Raw genomic sequence first — 21,740 nt, 5'->3', positions numbered from 1 at the left:
TCCAGATGACCATCCCCGCAGAGGATTAGGAGCTCTCTGTGGGAACCTTCTCCCGGGTGCCTCTCTCTTGCACAATGGGACAAACAATGGGCAGATGTTTTCAAAAATTATGCCATAGGCTAAATGACACCAATTACCACATACTGGACATTTTGAAGTGACTCTGTTTCTGAAGGCAACAGTTTACAATGACAGCTTATAAGAGTAAACGCTTGCCATTTATTCTCATATCACACCCTTGATCTGTAAGTCAGACAAGAAGAGAAATCCCTCTCTGGCAAACGTCAGTCTACACGGTCTACCAGAAACAAAAACTGAAATCCATACTAGTGGGACTGTTTCTTTTAGCAATCTATGTATATCATACTAGGATGACCAGGAAGGTGGAACACAGTATATAATACTTAGTAATTCCCTAGATATTTTAATTAATGTAATAAAATAATGTATAACAGTTACAACTACTGTTCACTGAGTATCAATTAAATGTCAGGCATTGTACTATGTACTACACATACATTATCTTTATTCCTCGCAATAGGCCTACAGGGAAAATTCCCTTCTCCTACTAGAGCTGCAGAATCAGGGAGTCAGAGATCATAAAAATGTGTCCAGGGTAACACAGCTTGTACTAGCAGTGAAGCCAGAATTCAAACCCATGCTTTTTAGCCTAATCTTCGCCTATCTTTTCTACAGAGCTCATTAACTCAAATATCAATTCATTTCAATTAAATATACACCATGTTGGGCAATGTGTTCAGGACCTTTTTGAAATTCTTGACAGATGAATTTAAATGGCAAGTTTTAAAGTTTTCCAGTAGAATGAAAGAACACTTTTGTTTCTAATTTAACCACCATTTCTTTTTTTAATAACAAAAAGAACAAGTTTCCAGACATAATATGAACATTCACAAAACAAAAACTAAGAGGAAACCAAAGGGAATAAACTACTTGTTAGCAGATAAACTTGAATGACATTTTCACTGGCAAAGTCTGTTTGTACACTTTGTACTCTGATTTTTCACTTGTATAAGCATTTCACAATCCTTGACTTCACAGAGGGGGCTCAGAACATGGAATTTTAGCGCTGCAGGGGTCCTTAGAGATCATTCAATCCCACCCCCCTCACTTTACAGAGGGAGGCCACCCCAGAGTGGGTCAGTCCACACAGCAGGTACTGCCAGAGCCAGAGCTGGACTCCAGATCTGCTGATTGAAGGGCCACCACACAACACTACTGCCAACTTTTCCATAGCTAGCTCTACCTCGTCAAATGAGTTCTAACTGTGTGTCACAACTGTGATCTAAAACAAAATTTCTCCAGACTTGCGGACGTAGAGAACAGACTTCCGTTGCCAAAGGGGTGGGGGAGGGATGGATTGGGAGTCTGGGGTTAGCAGATGCGAACTAGTATACAGAGAATGGATAAACAACAAGGTCCTACTGTACAGCACAGGGAGCTATATTCAATATCCTGTGATAAACCATCATGGAAGAGAATGTGAAAAAGAATGTAGGGACTTCCCTGGTGGCGCAGTGGTTAAGAATCCACCTGCCAAGGCAGGGACACGGGTTCGAGCCCTGGTTGGGGAAGATCCCACATGCCGCAGAGCAACTAAGCCCGTGTGCCACAACTACTGAGCCTGCGCTCTACAGCCATGAGCCACAACTACTGAGCCCACGTGCCACAACTACTGAAGCCGTGCGCCTAGAGCCCGTGCTCCGCAACAAAGAGAAGCCCACGCACCGCAACGAAGAGGAGCCCCTGCTCGCCACACTAGAGAAAGCCCACGCACAGCAATGAAGACCCAATGCAGCCAAAAAATATATATATATATAAATGTATATATATGAATCACTTTGTTGTACAGCAGAAATTAACACAACACTGTAAACCAACTAAACTTCAATAAAAAAAGAAATAAATGAATAAAACAAAGTTTCTCAAGACACCATTTCTGGCCATAAGGAACACAAAAATCTATTGTGAATTGGTGTCAAAATCAAATGACAGGGACTTCCCTGGTGGCACAGTGGTTAAGAATCTGCCTGCCAATGCAGGGGACATGGGTTGTATCCCTGGTCCGGGAAGATCCCACATGCCACGGGGCAACTAAGCCCATGCGCCACAACTACTGAGCCTGTGCTCTAGAGCCCGTGTTCTAGAGCCCGTGAGCCAGATCTACTGAAGCCTGCGCGCCTAGAGCCTATGCTCCACAACAAGAGAAGCCTGCGCACTGCAGTGAAGAGCAGCCCCAGCTTGCTGCAACTAGAGAAAGCCCATGCGCAGCAACAAAGACCCAATGCAGCCAAAAAATACATAAAATTAAAAATAAATTTAAAAGAAAAAAATTTTTTTAAATCAAATGACAGGGTCAAATCAAATGTCCCCATGTCCATCCAGAATAGGAACCTCTCAGGTGGGCCTAGACCTGCAGTTAGAAGGATGTCAGTCACAATTGTGCACAGTTTCTGTGTCCTTCTGGAACTACGTAAGCCTTCTCCAGCTCCTTATTAGTCTGCCATTTCCTGTTGCGCAAGGGACAAACAATGGGCAGACTGTCGCCAGTGTTTTCATTAATTACACCACAGACTGAATGGCATTGATTACCACATAATGGACATTTTGCAGTGACCCTGTTTCCTTTGTTCAAACAATGTTTCTAAATGTCTCAGTAAAGGAACACCTTCTATTTGGGCCTTCAAGAGAATGAAGAGATACTGGGATCTCAGGAGTTTGAATTGCATCACTGTGCCCCAATAATTATTTTATGACTTGTCCAACTTCCCCATGTGCCTTCTTACCCTCGGAGGCATTATGTCCAGGCAGGAAGGGAGGAAAGAAATCTCAAAAACCTTTAAGCGGGTCCCAAAGCTCAAAACATAAAAGTCAGGCAGATCACACACACACCCTGCCCATCCCCCCTCCCCCTGGAAAAGGGCTAGAGTGACACTGAGAGGCAGTAAAACAAGAGGAGAAAAAGATCAGGGTAAAAATCAAAACTCAAGGGCAGAAATTCCACTCCTCCCTCCCCTGGGAGACTTTCACTGCACTCTACGAAAGATATTGATACTAGTTCAGGGGCCACAGACACCCTAAAAGATCTGCTTCCCTGAGAAGTCCCTGTTCTGCTTTCTCTCTCATTAAAGCCCCCTCTCTGCAGCCCTCCCGAGTGGGAGGGGGCAGCACGAGACCACTGTCTGGCTTCCCTGATGGTGTCCCTCTGTCCACCTTCACTGCTACCATGGTCCTCCGAGATATTGGTAAAAATCCCTTTCTCGAAAAAGTGACCGACTGGGAGTGTGGGAAAGTTAGCCTCAAATAGGCAGAGTTGGCATCTTCAAAATGTAAATGTGGGGTGATCAGGGTTACTTCCTTAACTGTGGCTGCTTCCCATTAAGGACTGCATTTGAAATATAAAAGTATGCTGTGAAACCACGGAGGGAATATTGTAAAGGAATATGGTGTTAGGGAAAGAGGACAACAAACAAGGAGAGGAGCTGGGAAGTAAAAAGCCTTTGGATAAAGAAGTAAAGGAAAAAGAACAGTAGAAAAAGCATGGGCTCTGGAGTCTTACATGTGGGTTTCAGATCTGGATTTGAGTCTCAGGCTCTACCATTTAATAACCATGTGACCTTAAATGGTTTTCCTTTCAGGTCTCTGAACCTTGGTTTCTGTAACTGTCAGAAGTAGATGATAATGTATATGAAATGCCTATTCTAGACCTGGCCCATGGCAAATATGTAGAAAAACGACAGCAGTCTTACTGTTACCACTCTTATTTCTACATTAGGAGAGAAGCGGCAGGAACCATGGTAACAGATGGAGTGGGTGGATGTGAATAAAATCTGGGAGCCCCGTCAGTAACCTGGATTCCCCTTCCCAATGTCCAGGATTAAAGGGAAATAAATCTAAGTTTGTATGACCTAAGCCACACATTCAAGATTTTAAAACCTGAGCTAAAGTGACTACTAAACAATGTAAAACTGGGTTAATGAGGCGTCCTATAATTCCCTCCTTTACGCACCCAAACTATCCATGAATATAACCCCTTTTTTGACTCAGAGTAGAGAACAGACTTCGGAGGTGGTGTGGAGGTAGGTATTTTACAGCTAGAATCCTGTACCCTATGCCTGAGGAAAGAACCAGAGATACCCAGGAAGAGACGACAATGACGCTGATGACGGAGACAAGACTAACATAATCATCTGGTAGATCTCAGGGTACGCCAGAGGCCACGCTCTTCAACACTGTGCCGGGTGGCCTCTCCTGACATGTGTGCACCTGGCCTAGAGTCCTGAGGCCTGTGTCACTAACCCGTGCAGACAGCTGAAGTGACAACTCCACTTCCCCACCCAGATTTACCCGGCGAACACATCCTGGGCACGAGGAGAGGAATGAGGCAGGAGACCCCTCTGACCAGGTGAGAGCAGGAGTGCATTTGGACAGGCTGTTGGCATACCCAGATGGGAATGGAGATGCACCAGGCGGAGATGGAGGGTGGGCAGAGTCCAGCAGGAGGGAGCACACGGGGGGTGTGGGGCGGGAGTGGGGACCCGAGAGACGCCTAAAGTGGGTGGATTCTGCGGAACACAACTATGATGATTACAAGATGACAAGGCAGGTACGTGCTGACAGACAGTCTTGGTATCAGCAAGGGAGAAAGGGAAAATGGCTGATAAAAGAGAGTGACATAAAGCCGTCTGCAGCAACATGAATGGACCTGGAGATTATCATACTGAGTGAAGTAAGTCAGACAGAGAAGGACAAACATCATGTGCTATCACTTACATGTGGAATCTACAAAAACGATACAAATGAACTGACTTACAAATCAGAAACAGACTCACAGACACAGAAAACAAACTTATGCTTACCAAAGGGGAAAGGGGGGAGGGATAAATTAGGAGTTTGCAATTAACATACACACACTACTACATATAAAATAGATAACCAACAAGGACCTACTGTATAGCACAGGGAACTATACTGAATATTCTGCAATAACCTATAAGGGAAAAGAATCTGAAAAAGTGTGTGTGTGTGTGTGTGTGTGTGTGTGTGTGTGTGTGTATGTGTGTGTGTATACCTGAATCACTCTGCTGTACTCCTAAAACTAACAAAACATTGTAAATCAACTATACTTTAATAAAAAGAAAATGGCTGAGGTGCGCTAGAATGCAGGAAGAAATCACTTCTAAACTATACTGTCATTGTGCCACGAATGCTCATGCTTCTACAATAACATCTTGCAATCACTCCATTGTTGGTCTTGCTGCATTTGAAAGAAACGACTTCTACCCCCTAAAAGAACCCTTTATTACACAGCCCCTCAGAGTCCTGCAGAGAACTCACACCTTCACTGTCCCATTTGCTCTGGGCTGCAGGTTGGCTACCGCCTTGACTTTCTGCAAGAGCAGCTCTAGTAATTGTTTCACATGACCTTAGACAAACGACATGCTCTCTACTCATGTGCAGAACGAGCCCTGGGGAGTGAGGCCAGGACGGCATCTAAAATCTCACGATACCAGGACTTCCCTGGTGGTCCAGTGGGTAAGACTCCGTGCTCCCAGTGCAGAGGGCCCAGGTTTGATAGCTGGTCGGGGAACTAGATCCTACATGCATGCTGTAACTAAGAGTCTGCATGCCACAACTAAGAAGTCTGCATGCCGCAACTAAGAGGTCCGCATGCCGCAACTAAAGATCCCTCATGCCTCAACGAAGATCCCGCATGCCACAACTAAGACCCAGCGCAGCCTAAATAAATAAATATTTTTAAAAATAAATAAATAAAATAAAATCTCACGATACCAAAGTACAGTCTGTCAACATGGGTGGAAAAAAGTTAACTGTTGCCTCAAGCTCTAAGGACACTTCCTAGAGAAATCCTTTGGGAATCCTTGAGACCTGAAAGAATGAGAGATGTTTTTAAAAAGAGTATGGTGGCTCTGTAAGCGTCCTCCCAAGTAACAACAGAGAGAGCAAATGAGCCTCTAGTTCAGAACATCCAGATAAGTGTGACAAGGAACAGACTGTTAATAATGGAGAGAATCTTGGGTGCTGTGATTGTCATTCGTCAAAAGATTTTTGATAAATTTTAGGTATAGACAGAGTTTTGAGGAAGAGTCTCCTGGCTTGCTCTGTACTTGTTTATTATCTATTTCCCCAGTGGAATTTAAGGCCTATGAGGAAGGGATTCTGTCTGTTTTGTTCAGTGATATATCCTTAGCACCTAGAGCAGAGCCTGGCCCACAGCTGAATGAGTTCATAAATGAAGTGGACATGTAGAGGCACACGTTCTGAAAGGCATATTCTTATCTCAGTGAGTCAAAAAGCTGCAGCCAAGGAGACAGAACCCTAATAAGGCTCATATATTGTGAGAAAAAGAGAACAGAATTATTCCAAGTTGGAAAAAAATGCATGTCCAAGACAGAGGTTTGTAAAATACAGGAAAACAGAACGAACTAGTCTAAAAACAAATACCACTGGTCATCTCATCACTCAAGGGCAACCACAGCTAACTGTCATATTTCCTTCTAAGCTTTTTAAAAAAGATATTTAACATATTTGAAATCATGTTAACTACATAATTTTGTGTACTAGCTTTTTCACTTAGTGTTAATGGCTTAAGTGTTTGCTTAATATCACTTGGTTTTTACTGACAGCAGGACCTAAATCAAGTGAAATCTACCACGGGACCTTGGGACCTTGCACCAACCCTTGTGAATCTCAAAGTTGACCTAAAGATGCATTTTAGGAACATAAGTTCACAGATGACACAGATGTTCAAAATGTAGCTCAAAATTTAGTACAACCCTGGGCACACCTATAGACAACATTTCCCAGCCTCCTCTGGAGTTAGCTGTGGCCATGTGACTGAGTTTTAGCCAAAGTGATGTGTGACATTTATAGGTTTGGTCCCGGAGAACCTCCCATCTATGCTACTCCATTCTCTTTCCCCTTCTGCCAACTGGATGCTATCAGCAATGTGGTCTCTGGATATGACAGCGCCACAAAATGGGAGAAGCCTTGAATCCCTGAACTCAATGGAGGAATCACCCGCTAACCAGAAACATCCACCCTGAACATGAGCAAGAAATGAACTTTGCTTGCATTTGAGCTATTACACATTTTTGAGTCTATTTATAGCTGCAGTCTAGCCTACTCGTACCTAATAAAACTCTCACAACCTATACTTTCTCTAATAGAATGAGAAAGCTTATCAGTCACTATGACAAAGATATTGACAGAACTGAAGAATATATTAAGTTGTTCATTTAACAAGCATTTATTACATGTCTACTATGTGCCAGGCATTCTTCTAAGCATTACAGCAACATTCAAATGTGCTAAAATTCCTTGTTTTTCTTCACTGAAAGAGACACAGGATAGGGAATCTCTTTTCCCGGCCCTACTTCTAGTTCTATAACCATGTGCCCTTAATACTGCTCACCTGCTGGCTTACAGACTGCAGTTCGGCTGTAGGGGCCTCTAACATGGCCTACCCTCACAGGCTGGAAAGGAGCCGGGGGAGGGAGTGGGACAGGGGCTCAAGTACCTGGCACATGCAGCCAGTACTGGGAAAGCTGGCAGAGCCAGCTGTCCAGGGGCATGTCCAGGGCAGGTGGGAAATGGGGCTGCTGTTCACACATGTTTCATGTCCGTATCCAGAACATGAATGGAGGTAAATCTCAGGGCAGTCGAATAATTGGGTTTTGCTTATGCCTCGCCAAAAAATACAAGCCTACGTTTCCAACAGGCAAGTAATAAACTCGACTGGGCCCTCCTCCAGGATTTCTGCCTTATGGCAGGACAGCGCTGGTGCAAGTGTGGGCCCAGGTCCGAGGAAGCACTGTACAGCATAGCATACCCTACAGCCAGACAAACTAGAATGAGCCCAGTCCCCCATCTGGAGTTCCTGCCACTCAAGGGACCAGCTGTACTTCTTACCAAAAAGAAAGGCTGCCCAAAGGACAAGAAGGGGGGACAACTCTGTGTTCTAAGGGCTCAACTTGAAATTCACACCAGAGTAATTTGTAAGATAGAAAGGAAACCCCAAACGTTCCTGAAATGCCTTGCCCTCAGTATCTCGGCAAAAAGAAGCCCAACAGCTCAATGTTCTTGTTCAAACTTTGTAGTTTTAAACACTCCCAACCCATTTTACAATGTGAAGTCAAGCAAGCAGTGACCAATGCCAGGGTATGTTTAAAAGCAGCAACAGGAGTCTAACAACATTGTCATTTAAAGGAGATTCGGTTCAAGGTGGCAGGCGGGGTAACAGCCTCACCTGGCCAACGGCTCACGAACCTGGCTTTTCACTGAAGGGGCTCAGAGTGAATGCTAACGTCAGTTCAAACACTGACTCTCTGTGCAAACTGTGAGAAACTCATTTAACCTTGGTCAGCCTCTCCCCCAGCCCCATGGGAGGAAACACGGTACAGGAAGTCAGGTCAAATACTTGGAAAATGGCTCCAGCTGGGTCTTAAACATTACGGTTTTGTCCACTGAAAGAAATCCCTGCCCAGCTCTGTGTGCAGGCCCATGAACGGTAGCTCACTCCTTCCAACACTAGTTGAGAGCCTAACGCATGAAAAAGGAGGAAAAACGCAATGCTAAGATTCCATGAACGTAGAACATAAGTAGTATGGTAGAGTAGATAACAGGACAGCAATCAGGAAGATTCGTCTTCTATCGTCTTAGTCATTAGCTAGGAGAAAAACCTTGGACAAATTCCAAATAAACTCAGGAACCCTTGTTTTCTTCATTTGTGCCATGAAAGGGCTGAATTAGAGAAACTTGAGGGTGTCTTTATATAATCCCAGGAAATCACGTGGCTTCCTAAGGACTGCAACTCCTATGTGTCCATCTGAACTTCCAATTCAATGTTTCACACTGGTAAATGCTACGACAGCATGCTATCAACACACCTAACAATGAAACACACAGAGGCTACCAGAATCACTCATGAATTTAGTCTCAAGGCCTTTAAGCAAGCACATAGCAACTGTAATAAAATTAACCTAACGGCCTCATCTTAGTTAGGAAGGTATTCTAAACCATGACTATATTTACCCATTGATAGCAACCAGAGTAAGGATGAAACAAGACCCAGGTCAGCAACCAGAGCCAGTCCAGACGTATCAACGATGTCTTCCTCGGGCTGTGTGTTTGCCACCTGCCTCCTGCCCCCACGCTGGTGAAAAGCCCGCACGTTTGAAAGATGCACGTTCCTTTCCCCTTTACCTTTCAGTAACCCAGATTTCAATGGCAGATGTGACCTAAAACTGAAAGTGTCTGCCTGCCAACTTGAATCCTTAACTAGAAATGACGAGCTATCACAGAAATCACAGGAACGCTAAGAGGCAAGGCAGCCACAGCCCAGAAGCCAAGGACTCACCACGTGCTGCCGTCCAGTTCACATTTCTCACCATCCACGGTCCCCAGGCACCACTTTGCTCTTCACATAGCAGAATAAACAGTTAAATTAACTACAAAAAAGCCAGAAAGCACATATCTGTGGCATGAAAGAAATCACGCAGGGCCTGCAACCTGGGCTATAAATGATGGGTCTTGCCTCCATTTAGTTCTTCGTGATACTCAGGTTGTTGAGAGTAGAGCTTAAAATGAGCCAATATTTAGGCTGCTACTGGTATCAAGAAACTTCACGCAGGCCAATTCACAGCAATAAGGTTAGGCTTTTCCCTATCAGTCATTATTTTTTGTTGTTGTTATTTTTTTCTATTAGTCATCATTTTTATTTAAAACAATAACAAGCGCTAACACCATAGTGTTTACTACATGGCAGACATGGTCCCATACTTTACATAGAGTAACTCATTTAACCCTCACGAGAACCTTTCTGCAGTAGACTAGTATTCTTATCCCCATGTGACAGAAGAGGAAACTGAAGCTTAGAAGAATCAAGTAACTTGCTCAAGGTCACACAGCTAGAGGCAGTGCCAGGGTTTGAACTCAGGCAGTGAGGCTCTGGCGTTCATACTCAGAACCACTATGCAGAACTGCCCACAAAATCAAGGTCCAAGTTCTCCCACCTCAGCTGAGCCTTCAGTGGCTCTGGTACTCACAACTGTGCTACTACCCAACACTCACGCTCAACAAATGGCCTCCCCTCTCCTCCAGAGAGAATACACAGGCTCCTCAGGCATGACTGGTCTGTGGCAGGCATCCTCTTAAAAACCTGCCTAGGGCTTCCCTGTTCTCTCAAAACAAATGCCCTCAGGGCTCTAAGTCCCCCCCCCACCCCCGCTCCCTCAGAGACCTCACTCTCGGAATCCCCTTTCTATCCTTCACCCTCCATCTCTTCCCCTCAACCCGGAAGCACATTCAAATATACCACCTGCAAAAAAACACCCCAAACCTCCTTTGATCTTCATCCACTTTTTAAAAAATTAATTAATTAATTTTTATTTTTGGCTGCCTTGGGTCTCCGTTGCTGCGCACAGGCTTTCTCTAGGTGCAGAGAGTGGGGGCTACTCTTCGTTGCACTGAGCGGGCTTCTCATTGCGGTGGCTTCTCTTGTTGCGGAGCACAGGCTCTTGGCACATGGAATTCAGTAGTTGTGGCCCACAGGCTCAGTAGTTGTGGCTTGCGGGCTCTAGAGCACAGGCTCAGTAGTTGTGGTGCACGGGCTTAGTTGCTCCACGGCATGTGGGATCTTCCTGGACCAGGGCCCAAACCCGTGTCCCCTGCACTGGCAGGCAGATTCTTAACCACTGTGCCACCAGGGAAGTCCCAATCTTCATCCACATTTTTTCTTTTTTTTTTTTTTTTTTTGCAGTACGCGGGCCTCTCACTGTTGTGGCCTCTCCTGTTGTGGAGCACAGGCTCCAGATGCGCAGGCTCAGCGGCCATGGCTTACGGGCCCAGCCGCTCCACGGCATGTGGGATCTTCCCGGACCGGGGCACGAACCCGTGTCCCCGCATCCGCAGGCGGACTCTCAACCACTGCGCCACCAGGGAAGCCCTTCATCCACTTTTAATTCTATAGTTTCAGCCTCTATCTTCCTCTGTGACCACGGATTAATTGCTTACTTTCTCTAACAGGCTTCGATTTCTGCATCTGTGTGTCATGAGGGTCCTGGACCAGAAGGTCTCTGAGGTCCTTCCAGCTCCGACATCTGTGGCTCTTAATGGAGAAATTTCTTGGAACAAACTTAGCTTCTCCACTGTCCCCGGAAGCCCCAAACTTAATTTTCTTCCGAGACTCCCAGCTGTTCCTGCAGCCAGCAGCGCTCTCCGCTTTCTCTCCATTTGTTTTCCAAATCCCGGTTGTCCTTTACGACGTGGCTTCAGCCTCACCCACTATATCCCAGGATATCCTGATCTTTAACTCTCCTAGGACTTCAGCTGTGAACCACAACTGAGCACTCTCCACTGATGGCACTGTATCCTTCACCTTACTGTTCTGTGTACCTTCATGCCCTCGCCCAGACTAAGCTCTCAGCACGCAGGGACCAGTCATGTTTCTGTGTAACCCTTAAAGGACCTCACACTAAGTTGGTCAGCAGTAGTTGCTCAGCCATGCTGGCTGGTTGGCTGAGGGTCATCCTGAAGCCACTGAGGAAACTAGTGGTCCGTGTACAAGACTCTGGTGTGAAGGAAGACCACCCCTACCTTCCACGCCTCTCTTACACAGAAATTTGTAAAACATCAACTTTTTATTCAAAAGCATCATCCAAATTTAGCAATAGGGAAGCTCAGCTAACTCCTTGATTTTCTTCTCTCCGAATCAGAAACTGTTACAGCCACGTTTCCCTTTGATCCAAATGTAAGTGATCGCAAGTGCTGCAGCTTTCTGCGCCTCTGTTTGACCCGGGTTCTACTTCCACTAACACACATTCTCCACGGTTATTAAGTTCCCTGACTTTTCAACACATATAGCATTATGTTACTTCCTCACACTTGCAACTCAACTTCCAGGAAACATCTGGAATAATATCAGAGAGTTGGTGTTTGATCAAAACTACATCCTCTGCTTTATTCACTTGGAAGTGACTAATTTCAACCCTTAGGCTTGAAGTTGAGCGCACATGGCTGGGTATGTTTCAGGAGTTTGCACCAACAGAGAAGACAGGTCGTCAGTGAAGCATCTACAGCAGTGTTCACCTCCTCGGCCCTAAGAGAACTACCAAGGTACTGCTCATACCGGGAGTGCTGTTCTCTGTTTGGTAACAATCCTGGGTCACTACTGATGGCTCAAAGTGAATCCCAAGCTTCCCCAAGCAGAATTTTAAACTCAGTTTAAAATTTTGTTTTCAGGGCTTCCCTGGTGGTGCAGTGGTTGAGAGTCCGCCTGCCGATGCAGGGGACACGGGTTCGTGCCCCGGTTCGGGAAGATCCCACATGCCGCGGAGCGGCTGGGCCCGTGAGCCATGGCCGCTGAGCCTGCGCGTCCGGAGCCTGTGCTCCGCAGCAGGAGAGGCCACAGCGGTGAGAGGCCCGAGCGGTGAGAGGCCCGTGTACCGCAAAAAAAAAAAAAAAAAAAACAACCATTTTGTTTTCAGTGAATGCGCCACAGCACTGGTGCTCAACGCTGGTCACACGTGAGAATCCTCGAGAGCAGTGGTCCCCAACCTTTTTGGCACCAGGGACCGGTTTCGTGGAAGACAATTTTTCCATGGACCCGTGGTGGGGTGGTTATGTTTCAGGCCGTAATGCGAGCGATGGGGAGCGATGCGGAGTAGGCAGAGGAAGCTTCGCTCGCTTTCCTGCCACTCATCTCCTGCTGTGAGGCCCCATTCCCAACAGGGGCCCGGGGGTCGGCGACCCCTGATCTAGAGCACGTTCATGAACACCAATCAATGCCCAGCTTCCTTCCCACCAACCCAGCCTTCCAAGATTTCCATTTAATTGCTATGGAGTGAGATCTACACATCAGTATTTTCTTCAAAGCATCTCAGCTATACTGAATGAATTAAGGTAATCTTTTAGGTACAATAAGGGCACTCTGGCTGTGTTTTTGAAAAGGAGTCTTTCATTAGTGGAAAAACTGGTGAAATTCAAATAAGGTCTCTGTTTAGTTAATGGTATTGTACCAATGTTAATTTCCTGGTTTTGTCTTTGGGCTAAGGTTTTGTAAGATGCTCACTTTAGAGGAAGCTGTGTGAGAAGCATACAGGAACTCTCTGAATTATGTTTGTGACTTTTCTCTAAGTCTAAGGGTAATTCAAATTAAAAAGGTTTTTAAAGGAGTCCTTTATTTTTAAAGATGCATACTTAAATACTCAAGAATGAAATGATACGCCTGAGATTTCCTCCAACACAAACCAGTTAGGAAGATGGCAGGGAGGGAGTCGGGGTGTGGATGAAACAGGCGTCTTCACAAGCTGATATCTGTAGTAGCTGGGCAATGAGGACAGGAAGGGTATCTGTCTACTTCAGTGTGTGTGTAAAATGTTCCGTCATATATATTGGAGGAAAAAACTCCCAGGTGATTCTAACACTCATTCAGGGCCAAAAAAACACTGCTCTGGAGTCCTGAAAATGTGGTATAATGAGCTCTGTCTGGTACTATCAGCTACAAAATACTTCACCCAGCTCCTTGGCAATGAATTAGTCACTTAATCTTTCTGTACCACACATTCCTAACTATGAAATGACAGGAATGGAGTAAAGGACCTTTCAAAAAAAAGACAGGAAGCATTAAAAAGCTGATTTATTCTAAAATCTTTTGAAAGTTAATATCATAATTAATTTCTAGCACAGTCAAAAATGATAAGGTCTTACATCCACAAAAGCATTTTCCCAAAGGATGCTCTAAAAAACACTATTTCTATAAGATGTTAATAGATGTTACCTAAGATACGGGTTCCGAAATCAAATAAGTTTAAAAAGTGTTGATTTTCTTTACTGTAAGATTCCTAAGAACTTTTAAATAAGATAACATGCATTGTGACTTTCCAAGGGTGGTTATGAAATATGCAAAAAGTCTGACCTTCTTTACATGGAACTAGTTTTATGGAACTTATTTTGGAAAACAATGCTCTAGACCAGTGGTTCCCAAATACCAGGTAACGGAGAATGGCATTAGTATCATTTGGTAAGTTTATTAAAATAATGATTCACAGACCATGTCCTAGACCTACTGGAGGAGAGGAGAATTCAGTATTCAAAGAAACAAAATCCAATAATAATAATTCATATAATCCCATGCATAGTCATGTTTGGGACTTAAGCTCTTTAGATCATAACGTAGTAAAATAAATATAGTATCTGAAAGGCCACATAGATGCCAACCAAAATAAAAGGTCATATTGAATTGTTTTCCATATAAAAGTATTTAGTCCATGAGAGAAGCATACATGCATACAACATTTTATGAAAGGTAAGTAGTAAAATGCTGGAGGTGTTGACAAATTTAAATCTATCAGTATAACTAATGACTACTTAGTTATAGACATACTACATCCTTGAGATTACAAACTGATCATTAATTGCAGTGATTCTCCACCCTTTCCTTGTGTAGTTCCTCATGTCCACCTTCTCTTGCCAGAGTCAATGATCAGGACTATTTTGTTAAACTCCAAGCAGTGCCATTCACATAAGTCGTTTCTCCACGATGCAGCTCCTGACCTTTTCTTTTTATGACGTTACTTCAAGGTAACAGAACAGAAATCCCTTCTTGATTGAAAACTTTGGAAAACGTATTTACTTATACCTTGGTGCTCCCAGAGCTGTGCCATGCAGTGGCCTAATCAGTGTTATATTTAAATGCTTAAAAGGGTACCTACTTTCTGTTATTCATAATTACTCAACATGTGTACCACACTCTTTCATTTACTAAGTACTTTCACATGAATTATCTTGTGTCTTTCCTCACAAAAACCCTGTGGGTTAAGTAGGCATAATTGTTTCTATCCAACTGATAAGAATCACCGAGTTTTTCCTGCTAACACAGTGAAAAATATAATTGAGGGAGATGTCAGGGCTCCTGCTCTCAAAGAACTGATACCCGACTGGAAAACAAAATATAAATTACACGCAGGAAAGGGTTGAAATCAATTAATGTTAGCCAAAGCAAATCAGTATGGCAGGACTTCACATATACTAATAACAGTTAACACTTACTAAGCAATTTAATATTCACTCAACCCTGCGGGTCGATTACTACGGTTAGACCCATTTTTCAGATGAGGAAAACTGAGACCAAGAGAAGTGAAGTAACTTTCCCAAGCAAATAAGCGGTGAACCAGGATTCAAACTCCAGATTAGTCTACTCCATGGACCACTCTTTTCCACCATCACATTCCACTGCTGGGAAAGACAATTTTCTCAAAGCAATGGGGACAGATGTCAAGACATTTAGATAGAAAATGACTATTTCCCAGAAAGTTGGGATCACTGGCTCTACACCCCAGGAGAAAAGGACTCGGGAGTCACAGGGAGGCACAAGATTGAGTCAGCCATGATATTTTCTCACAATAAGTTACCTCTTTGATTCGTTTGACCAAAGCGTTCTGATCAAAAGCAACAGCCTCTGCACACTGCCGGAGGTGATCCTGATAACGGAGGCAGAGCTGCAGCACATGCTGAGAATCCAACTTCTCCAGTCTGGTGTTTGTTGGAGAAGTCTGGCCACTCAGCAGCCCTTGGAAGCAAAAAAATAATAAAACCAAATGAGATGGAAATTACTAACAAGCTTGTGAATAAAGCATCTTAGTAACAAGTTCACTGAAGGCAGGGTAAGAGGCTTAAATTTAATCTTGCATCTTTTGTCATATACCTGTGACAATCACAGCAACTATCATTTATGGAGCATCTTATGGGCCAAGCACTTGGCACAGTGCCTCCTGTGCATCACTTTTCATATAATCGCTCAGGAAAGTAAATTATTATTAGCCCCGTTTTATAGGCGAGAAACCCAAGATGCTGCGAGTCACATAATAAGTGATTTCTCCAAGACAGAGCACCTGACCTTACGGCACTACTTTAAAGCATCAGGAGTATAAACCCCCTCTTGACTGAAAAATCTTGAAGATGTACCTACTTAATTCCTTTAACTAATTAAAATGGTTGTCTGAGAAACAGAAAGAATGTATATATATATGAAACTGTTAGGAGGAGATGCAAAAAGGAAAACATTTAAAAGGTGAACAGGATGTCCACTAACACACCATAAGCCTCAACCTTTACATTTTCTTTCAACATCAGTTTAGTTGTATAACTATTAAATTCCCTTAAATTTGAACAGGACGTTATATTTTCAAAGCCTTTCACACAGAATTATCTTCCCTTCCTTTAAGGTGTGTAGAACCGGATGAAATACCGGTTCTTCAAAAGATGAAATACCAATGAAAGAGGCTAAATGACGTGCTCAGGGTCACACAGCAAAGTCCTGACTAGAACTCAAGCCTCCTGACTTCTGGTCAAGTGCTTACTGTCACCCTGAAGGTTCACAAACTTTCTGGTGTCAGGACCCCTTTACCCTCTCAGAAATTACTGAAGACCCCCAAAGAGCACTTGTGTATGTAGTTTAAATCAATATTCATCTGTTAAAAATTAAAACAGAAAATTCTTGAATATTTATTAAGTCATTTTAAAAACTAATAATCCCATTACATGTTAACATAAATAACATATTTTAAAGAAAATAACTCTACTCCCCAAAACAAAAAAGTGAGAAGAGTGGCACTCGTTTACATTTTTGTAAGTCTTTTAAATGTCTTGGCTTCATAGAAAACAGCTGGATTCTCAGACTTGCTTCTGCATTTAATCTGTTGCTATTTCACATCATGTAGCCTCTGAGAAACTCCACTTTACACTTGTAGGAGAGTGACAGTAATTAGCAAATGTCTAAGTATTACTGTGAAAATAGTTCTGACTTCAGAGAATCCCTAGCAGGGCCCTGGGGCTCTCAGGCACTCCCCACCCCGCTGAGAGCAGTACCCTCACACCAGAGCCAATGGCACAACACAGGTCCTCCGAAATAAACAAGACAGCACATGCGCTGCACACCACCAGGATGAACTCGCCCACATCAAAGTCTGTCTTGGGATGCCTTCCCCAATCCTCCACTAATCTGTTCACCATTTCTAAAATTTTGTCATTTCAGGGGCTTCCCTGGTGGCGCAGTGGTTAAGAATCCGCCTGCCAGTGCAGGGGACACGGGTTCGAGCCCTGGTCCAGGAAGATCCCACATGCCGCGGAGCAACTAAGCCTGTGCACCACAACTACTGAGCCTGTGCTCTGGAGCCCATGAGCCACAGCTACTGAAGCCCACGCACCTAGAGCCCGTGCTCCACAACAAGAGAAGCCACCGCAATGAGAAGTCCGTGTACCACAACAAAGAGTAGCCCCTGCTCGCCGCAACTAGAGAAAGCCCGTGGGCAGCAATGAAGACCCAACGCAGCCAAAAATAAAATAAATAAATGTAATTAAAAACAAAAAAGAATAAAGGAGAGTTAAATAAATAAATCAATAAAATTTTGTCATTTCAAAAATGTTCAAAAATGGAATAATCTAACATGTAAACCTTTTGGGATTTTTTTCACCCAACATAATATTGGGTTGGCCAAAAAGTTCATCGGGTTTTTCCGTAAGATGTTACCCAATACCTTAGAGATTCATCTAAGTTGTTGCATGTATCAGTAGTTTGTTCCTTTTATTTCTAAGTAGTATCCCACAGTATGTACATCCCAGAGTTTGGTTAACCATTCACCCACTGAAGGCCGTTTGGGTTGTTTCCAGTTTGGCGACATGACAAACGAAGCAGCTATACAGCTGTCGTACAGGTTTTTGCGTAAACGTAAGTCTTCCTTTCTCTGGGATAAATGCCCAACAGTGCAATTGCTGGGTCGCATGACAACTGCATGTTTAGTTTTATGAGAAATGGCCAAACTGTTTTCTAGAGTGCCCGTAACCTAGCAAATGGGGGGCTTTCCAGACCACCAAAATCTCCTAACAAAATTATCAAGGGCTACCCTACTACTGACAAAGAACACAGTTCCAGGAGTGCAGACTTCGGAAGAAAGGAACAGCTTTTTGCTGTCAATCGAGGATTGAAGTAGAAAAAGAGTGAGAACGGGGAGTTCTCTGCTAGTCTAGTGCTTAGGATTTGGTGCTTTCACTGCTGTGGCCCGGGTTCAACCCCTGGTCCAGGAACTGAGATCCTGCAAGCCATGCAGCACAGACAAAAAAAAAAAAAAAAAGAGTGAGGAGGCAATGTGGGAAGAGGAATGAATGACTCTGTGCCATCAGAAGTGGGCCAGGATAATGCAAAGGCCATAAAGGAAACACTGATATATCCAACAAGATAAAAAACAAGATTCCTCATGGCAAAAACAATATAAGTTAAAAACAACAACAACAAACAAACAAACAAACCCACTGCTACTCATATCACAAAGGGTAAGCTTCCTATTGGATAAAGAGCTCCTAGAAATTGGCAAGAAAAAAATCAGCAAAAGAAAGACGGACAGAGGATATGAATGGCGTTTCACAGAAAAGTAAATACCAAGGCCTCAACTCTAAGATGCAGAACCTCGCTCATCATAAGAAAAATAGAAATTAAAGCTTCACCTCAAGCCGATATTACACCTATCAAATAGGTAAAAATCCAAGAGTGTGATAAAAACTCTCTAGGTGGAACTATAAGGAAACAGGCATTGCTGATTTTTATGTAAGTTGTTACTGCCATGGAGGGTGATTTGGCAAAGATATCAAAATTACAAATGCATAAATTCTCTAATGCAGCAATTTCTCTACTAGGAATTTATACATACATTAGCACACATGCTAAATGTCATATAATTATGTATAAGAGTGTTCACTGTAGCAGTGACTGTAATAGTAAAAGATAAGCAAACACCTCAGTATCCATCAGTAGGGAGCTTGCTAATTAATCAAGGAACATCCATAAATGGAATTATGTGACCACAGAAAAGAATGAGGAAGGTACATACTCACATGGAAAAATCTCCCTAAGATATTAAGTAATAAAAGGAAGGCATAGACTTCCCTGGTCGCGCAGTGGTTAAGAATCTGCCTGCCAAAAAAAAAAAAAAAAAAGAATCTGCCTGCCAATGCAGGGGACACAGGTTCGGGCCCTGGTCCGGGAAGTTCCCACATGCCGCGGAGAAACTAAGCCCATGCGCCACAACTACTGAGCCTGTACTCTAGAGCCCGCGAGCCACAACTTCTGAGCCCTCACACCACAACTACTGAAGCCTGCACGCCTAGAGCCCGTGCTCCACAACAAGAGAAGCCACCACAATGAGAAGCCCGCGTACCACAACGAAGAGTAGCCCCTGCTCGCCGCAAGTAGAGAAAGCCTGCGTGCAGCAACGAAGACCCAATGCAGCCAAAAATAAACAAATAAATTTATTAAAAATAAAAGAAAGGTATATAGAATAGTGTATGGAGTGTGCTACCACCGTGTAAAAATTGGGGAGGGGTACAAGTAAATAAAAACATATATTCATATTTACTTGCATTGTCATAAAGAAACTCTGGAATGACTCCAAGAACGAGACAGTTGGAGAACAAGGGTAGGGAAGGAGAATTTCAGAGTATACTTTTAACATTTTTAAAACCATATGAATGTATTTCCCTTTCCAAAATGTTCACATAAATAAAGTCATTTTAACAAAAAGCAGCCAAGGTCCTTCTCATCTATCAGCGATGTCCTCTTGGGTGTTCTCTCCCCTTCCCCACCCCAAGTATCCCCAACTCTGTCCGTCAAAACCAGTTCCCTATCTTTCATGCTCACCAGGGCCTATATGGCTGGATGTACCTTCAAACAGTATCTTCTCCAAGGTGATTAAAAGCCTAACAAACTGTGAGCTGCTGGAGAACAGGGACCATGTTTTACTTTTTATCCCGTGCATTACAGCACCTGGTACATAAAAGGTTCTCCAACTAGGCTAAGAGGATGCAGTTCTGTTGCTGGAATTCCAAGGGAAGAGTGAGCTGAGGGAGACTTTAGGAGGAAAAAAGGCTTCTCGGGGTCCCTACTCTGTCTTCTCCACATATACTTCGGAGTGAGGCGTGGTCTCAGTCCGCATCTGCTCCTCCCAGGTGAGTGAGGAAGATTTCCAGAGGCTGCACTGAAGAGCGGCAAGGCGGAAAGCTCCAGGGCCAGCCCAGGTCACCAGAGGCCTGAAGCAGAGGGCCCCAAACCCAGCGTTAGCTCTCAAACCAAAACCCTGACTCTTCCTCTTAAAAAAAAAAAGGTGGGGGAAGTGGGGGGAAAGTTGCCAAGTCTAGAAGGCACACTACGGTGTTCAAATCAAGCTGCTCAGCCAACTCCAAAGTCAAAGAAATTACACTTCCAATCACCCTTTTAAAGCACAATTGCACCCTCCCCCAAATCACCTCAAAACAAAGGCCAGGTACGGGGGTCTATCATCAGAATGTGCTCCTTAGACTCACAGGAGTCTCTGAAAATCTGCCACAAATCCTGCTCTAGAACACAGAAGGAGCAAGACAGAGAGAAAAAGACGGGCCACTTTTTCTACTCCTGAAGCTACAGAGCTATGGCAAGACAGGCCAACCCTACAGGCAACGAGTACAAAGTTTTCCCATCACTCTCAAGTGTCAGGAACCCGTCTCCCCCATTTTGATGACTGACCCACTCCTATATCTTCTGATAAAAGGAACAGGGAGGACAGAAAGCTGGGTAAATTTAGAGGTGGTAATTATTTTCATTTTCGGAAGACCACATGCTGCCAGGCCTCCGAATTGTTTTTATTCTGAATGCACATTAAAATTTTTTTTTTTTTAATTGTAGATGCTTTAAATGAGGCGTGTACTCTCCTGCTCTCTCAACCCTATCTGAACATGGACAGCCAGCTTCACTCATTCCCATTACCGGCCCGGCCTCTGAGGGCCTCTAGGCTTACACCTCGGTTTCAATTCTTACTTACCAACTCTAATAATAACCTAAACCCTTAGCTTAGGTAACAGAGAATGAACCCTATATCCCCTTGAAATTATCTTTTGTATAGTTTTATAAATGGTCTTTATGGTTAAGTTTTTTTTCTTTTTTTACATTTTATTACATAAATTTTCAAACATACAGAAAAGTAAGAAAAAAATATATACCCAGATACCACCTAGAATCAGCAACTGACATTTTATCATATCTACTTCGTCTTTGTTTTTTTCTTTTTCTGAGCAATATGAAAAAAATTAGAGATCATGACACTCATCCCTAATACTCCGTTCTTGTACATATCTATGGTTAGTTTTTCATGTTAAAGTTTCTAAATTACGTCTTCTTTTTTGCGCTAGGGAACAGGGCCATTACCCTCCGTTTTCTAATTCTTCTTTAGCTTAAAACAGTGATGCATACAAAGTAGATGTTTATTGAGTTAAAAACATGATTTAATAGATTCCATATTTGCAAATGGTAAATACTGGAGACATTTCCTAAGACCTTGTTGAAACCACTTTGTTTATACAGGAATGGAGAGTGGGCTCTAGGGAATGGGTGAGGACCAAGCCTGAATATTACACAGACCCAGCAAATTGCCATCTGTACCTAGCTCTTTGTGTAAAGTGTTGAGTGGAAAAATCATCAGGTTAGAAATTTGGAAAATATTTTGCTGAGCAATCTTTTTCTTTCTGAAATGTCAGGTAGGAAAAAAAAAAAGTTTTTCTGAAGTACTGTACAGAGCCATATGGGTATTAACCTCTGCTATTATCAAACTGAATTCCTTAACTTTTAGACGCTTAGCTGCTTCCAGGACTGGAAATGAGTACTGTGAGTAATGGGCTCACAT

At 43.4% G+C, this 21,740-nt stretch overlaps 1 protein-coding gene across 2 annotated transcripts in view; it reads right to left on the bottom strand.

The window, feature by feature from the left end:
• BORCS5 (BLOC-1 related complex subunit 5) overlaps window positions 1–21,740 on the bottom strand; it is a 96,507-nt gene that overhangs the window by 15,712 nt on the left and 59,055 nt on the right. For both annotated transcript variants that reach the window (XM_022577626.2, XM_022577625.2), the window contains exon 3: window positions 15,450–15,607. In XM_022577626.2, the coding sequence (XP_022433334.1) occupies window positions 15,450–15,607 (158 nt within the window). The remainder of the gene's footprint in view (window positions 1–15,449; window positions 15,608–21,740) is intronic.

Source organism: Delphinapterus leucas, chromosome 11 (genome assembly GCF_059928025.1).
Source record: "Delphinapterus leucas isolate spDelLeu-1000000601 "Yukka" chromosome 11, BTC_Dleu_Yukka2, whole genome shotgun sequence".
In the NCBI taxonomy this organism is placed as follows: domain Eukaryota; kingdom Metazoa; phylum Chordata; class Mammalia; order Artiodactyla; family Monodontidae; genus Delphinapterus; species Delphinapterus leucas.
The sequence above is the reverse complement of the archived record's forward strand: the minus strand, read 5'-3'. Positions and strand labels throughout refer to the sequence as shown.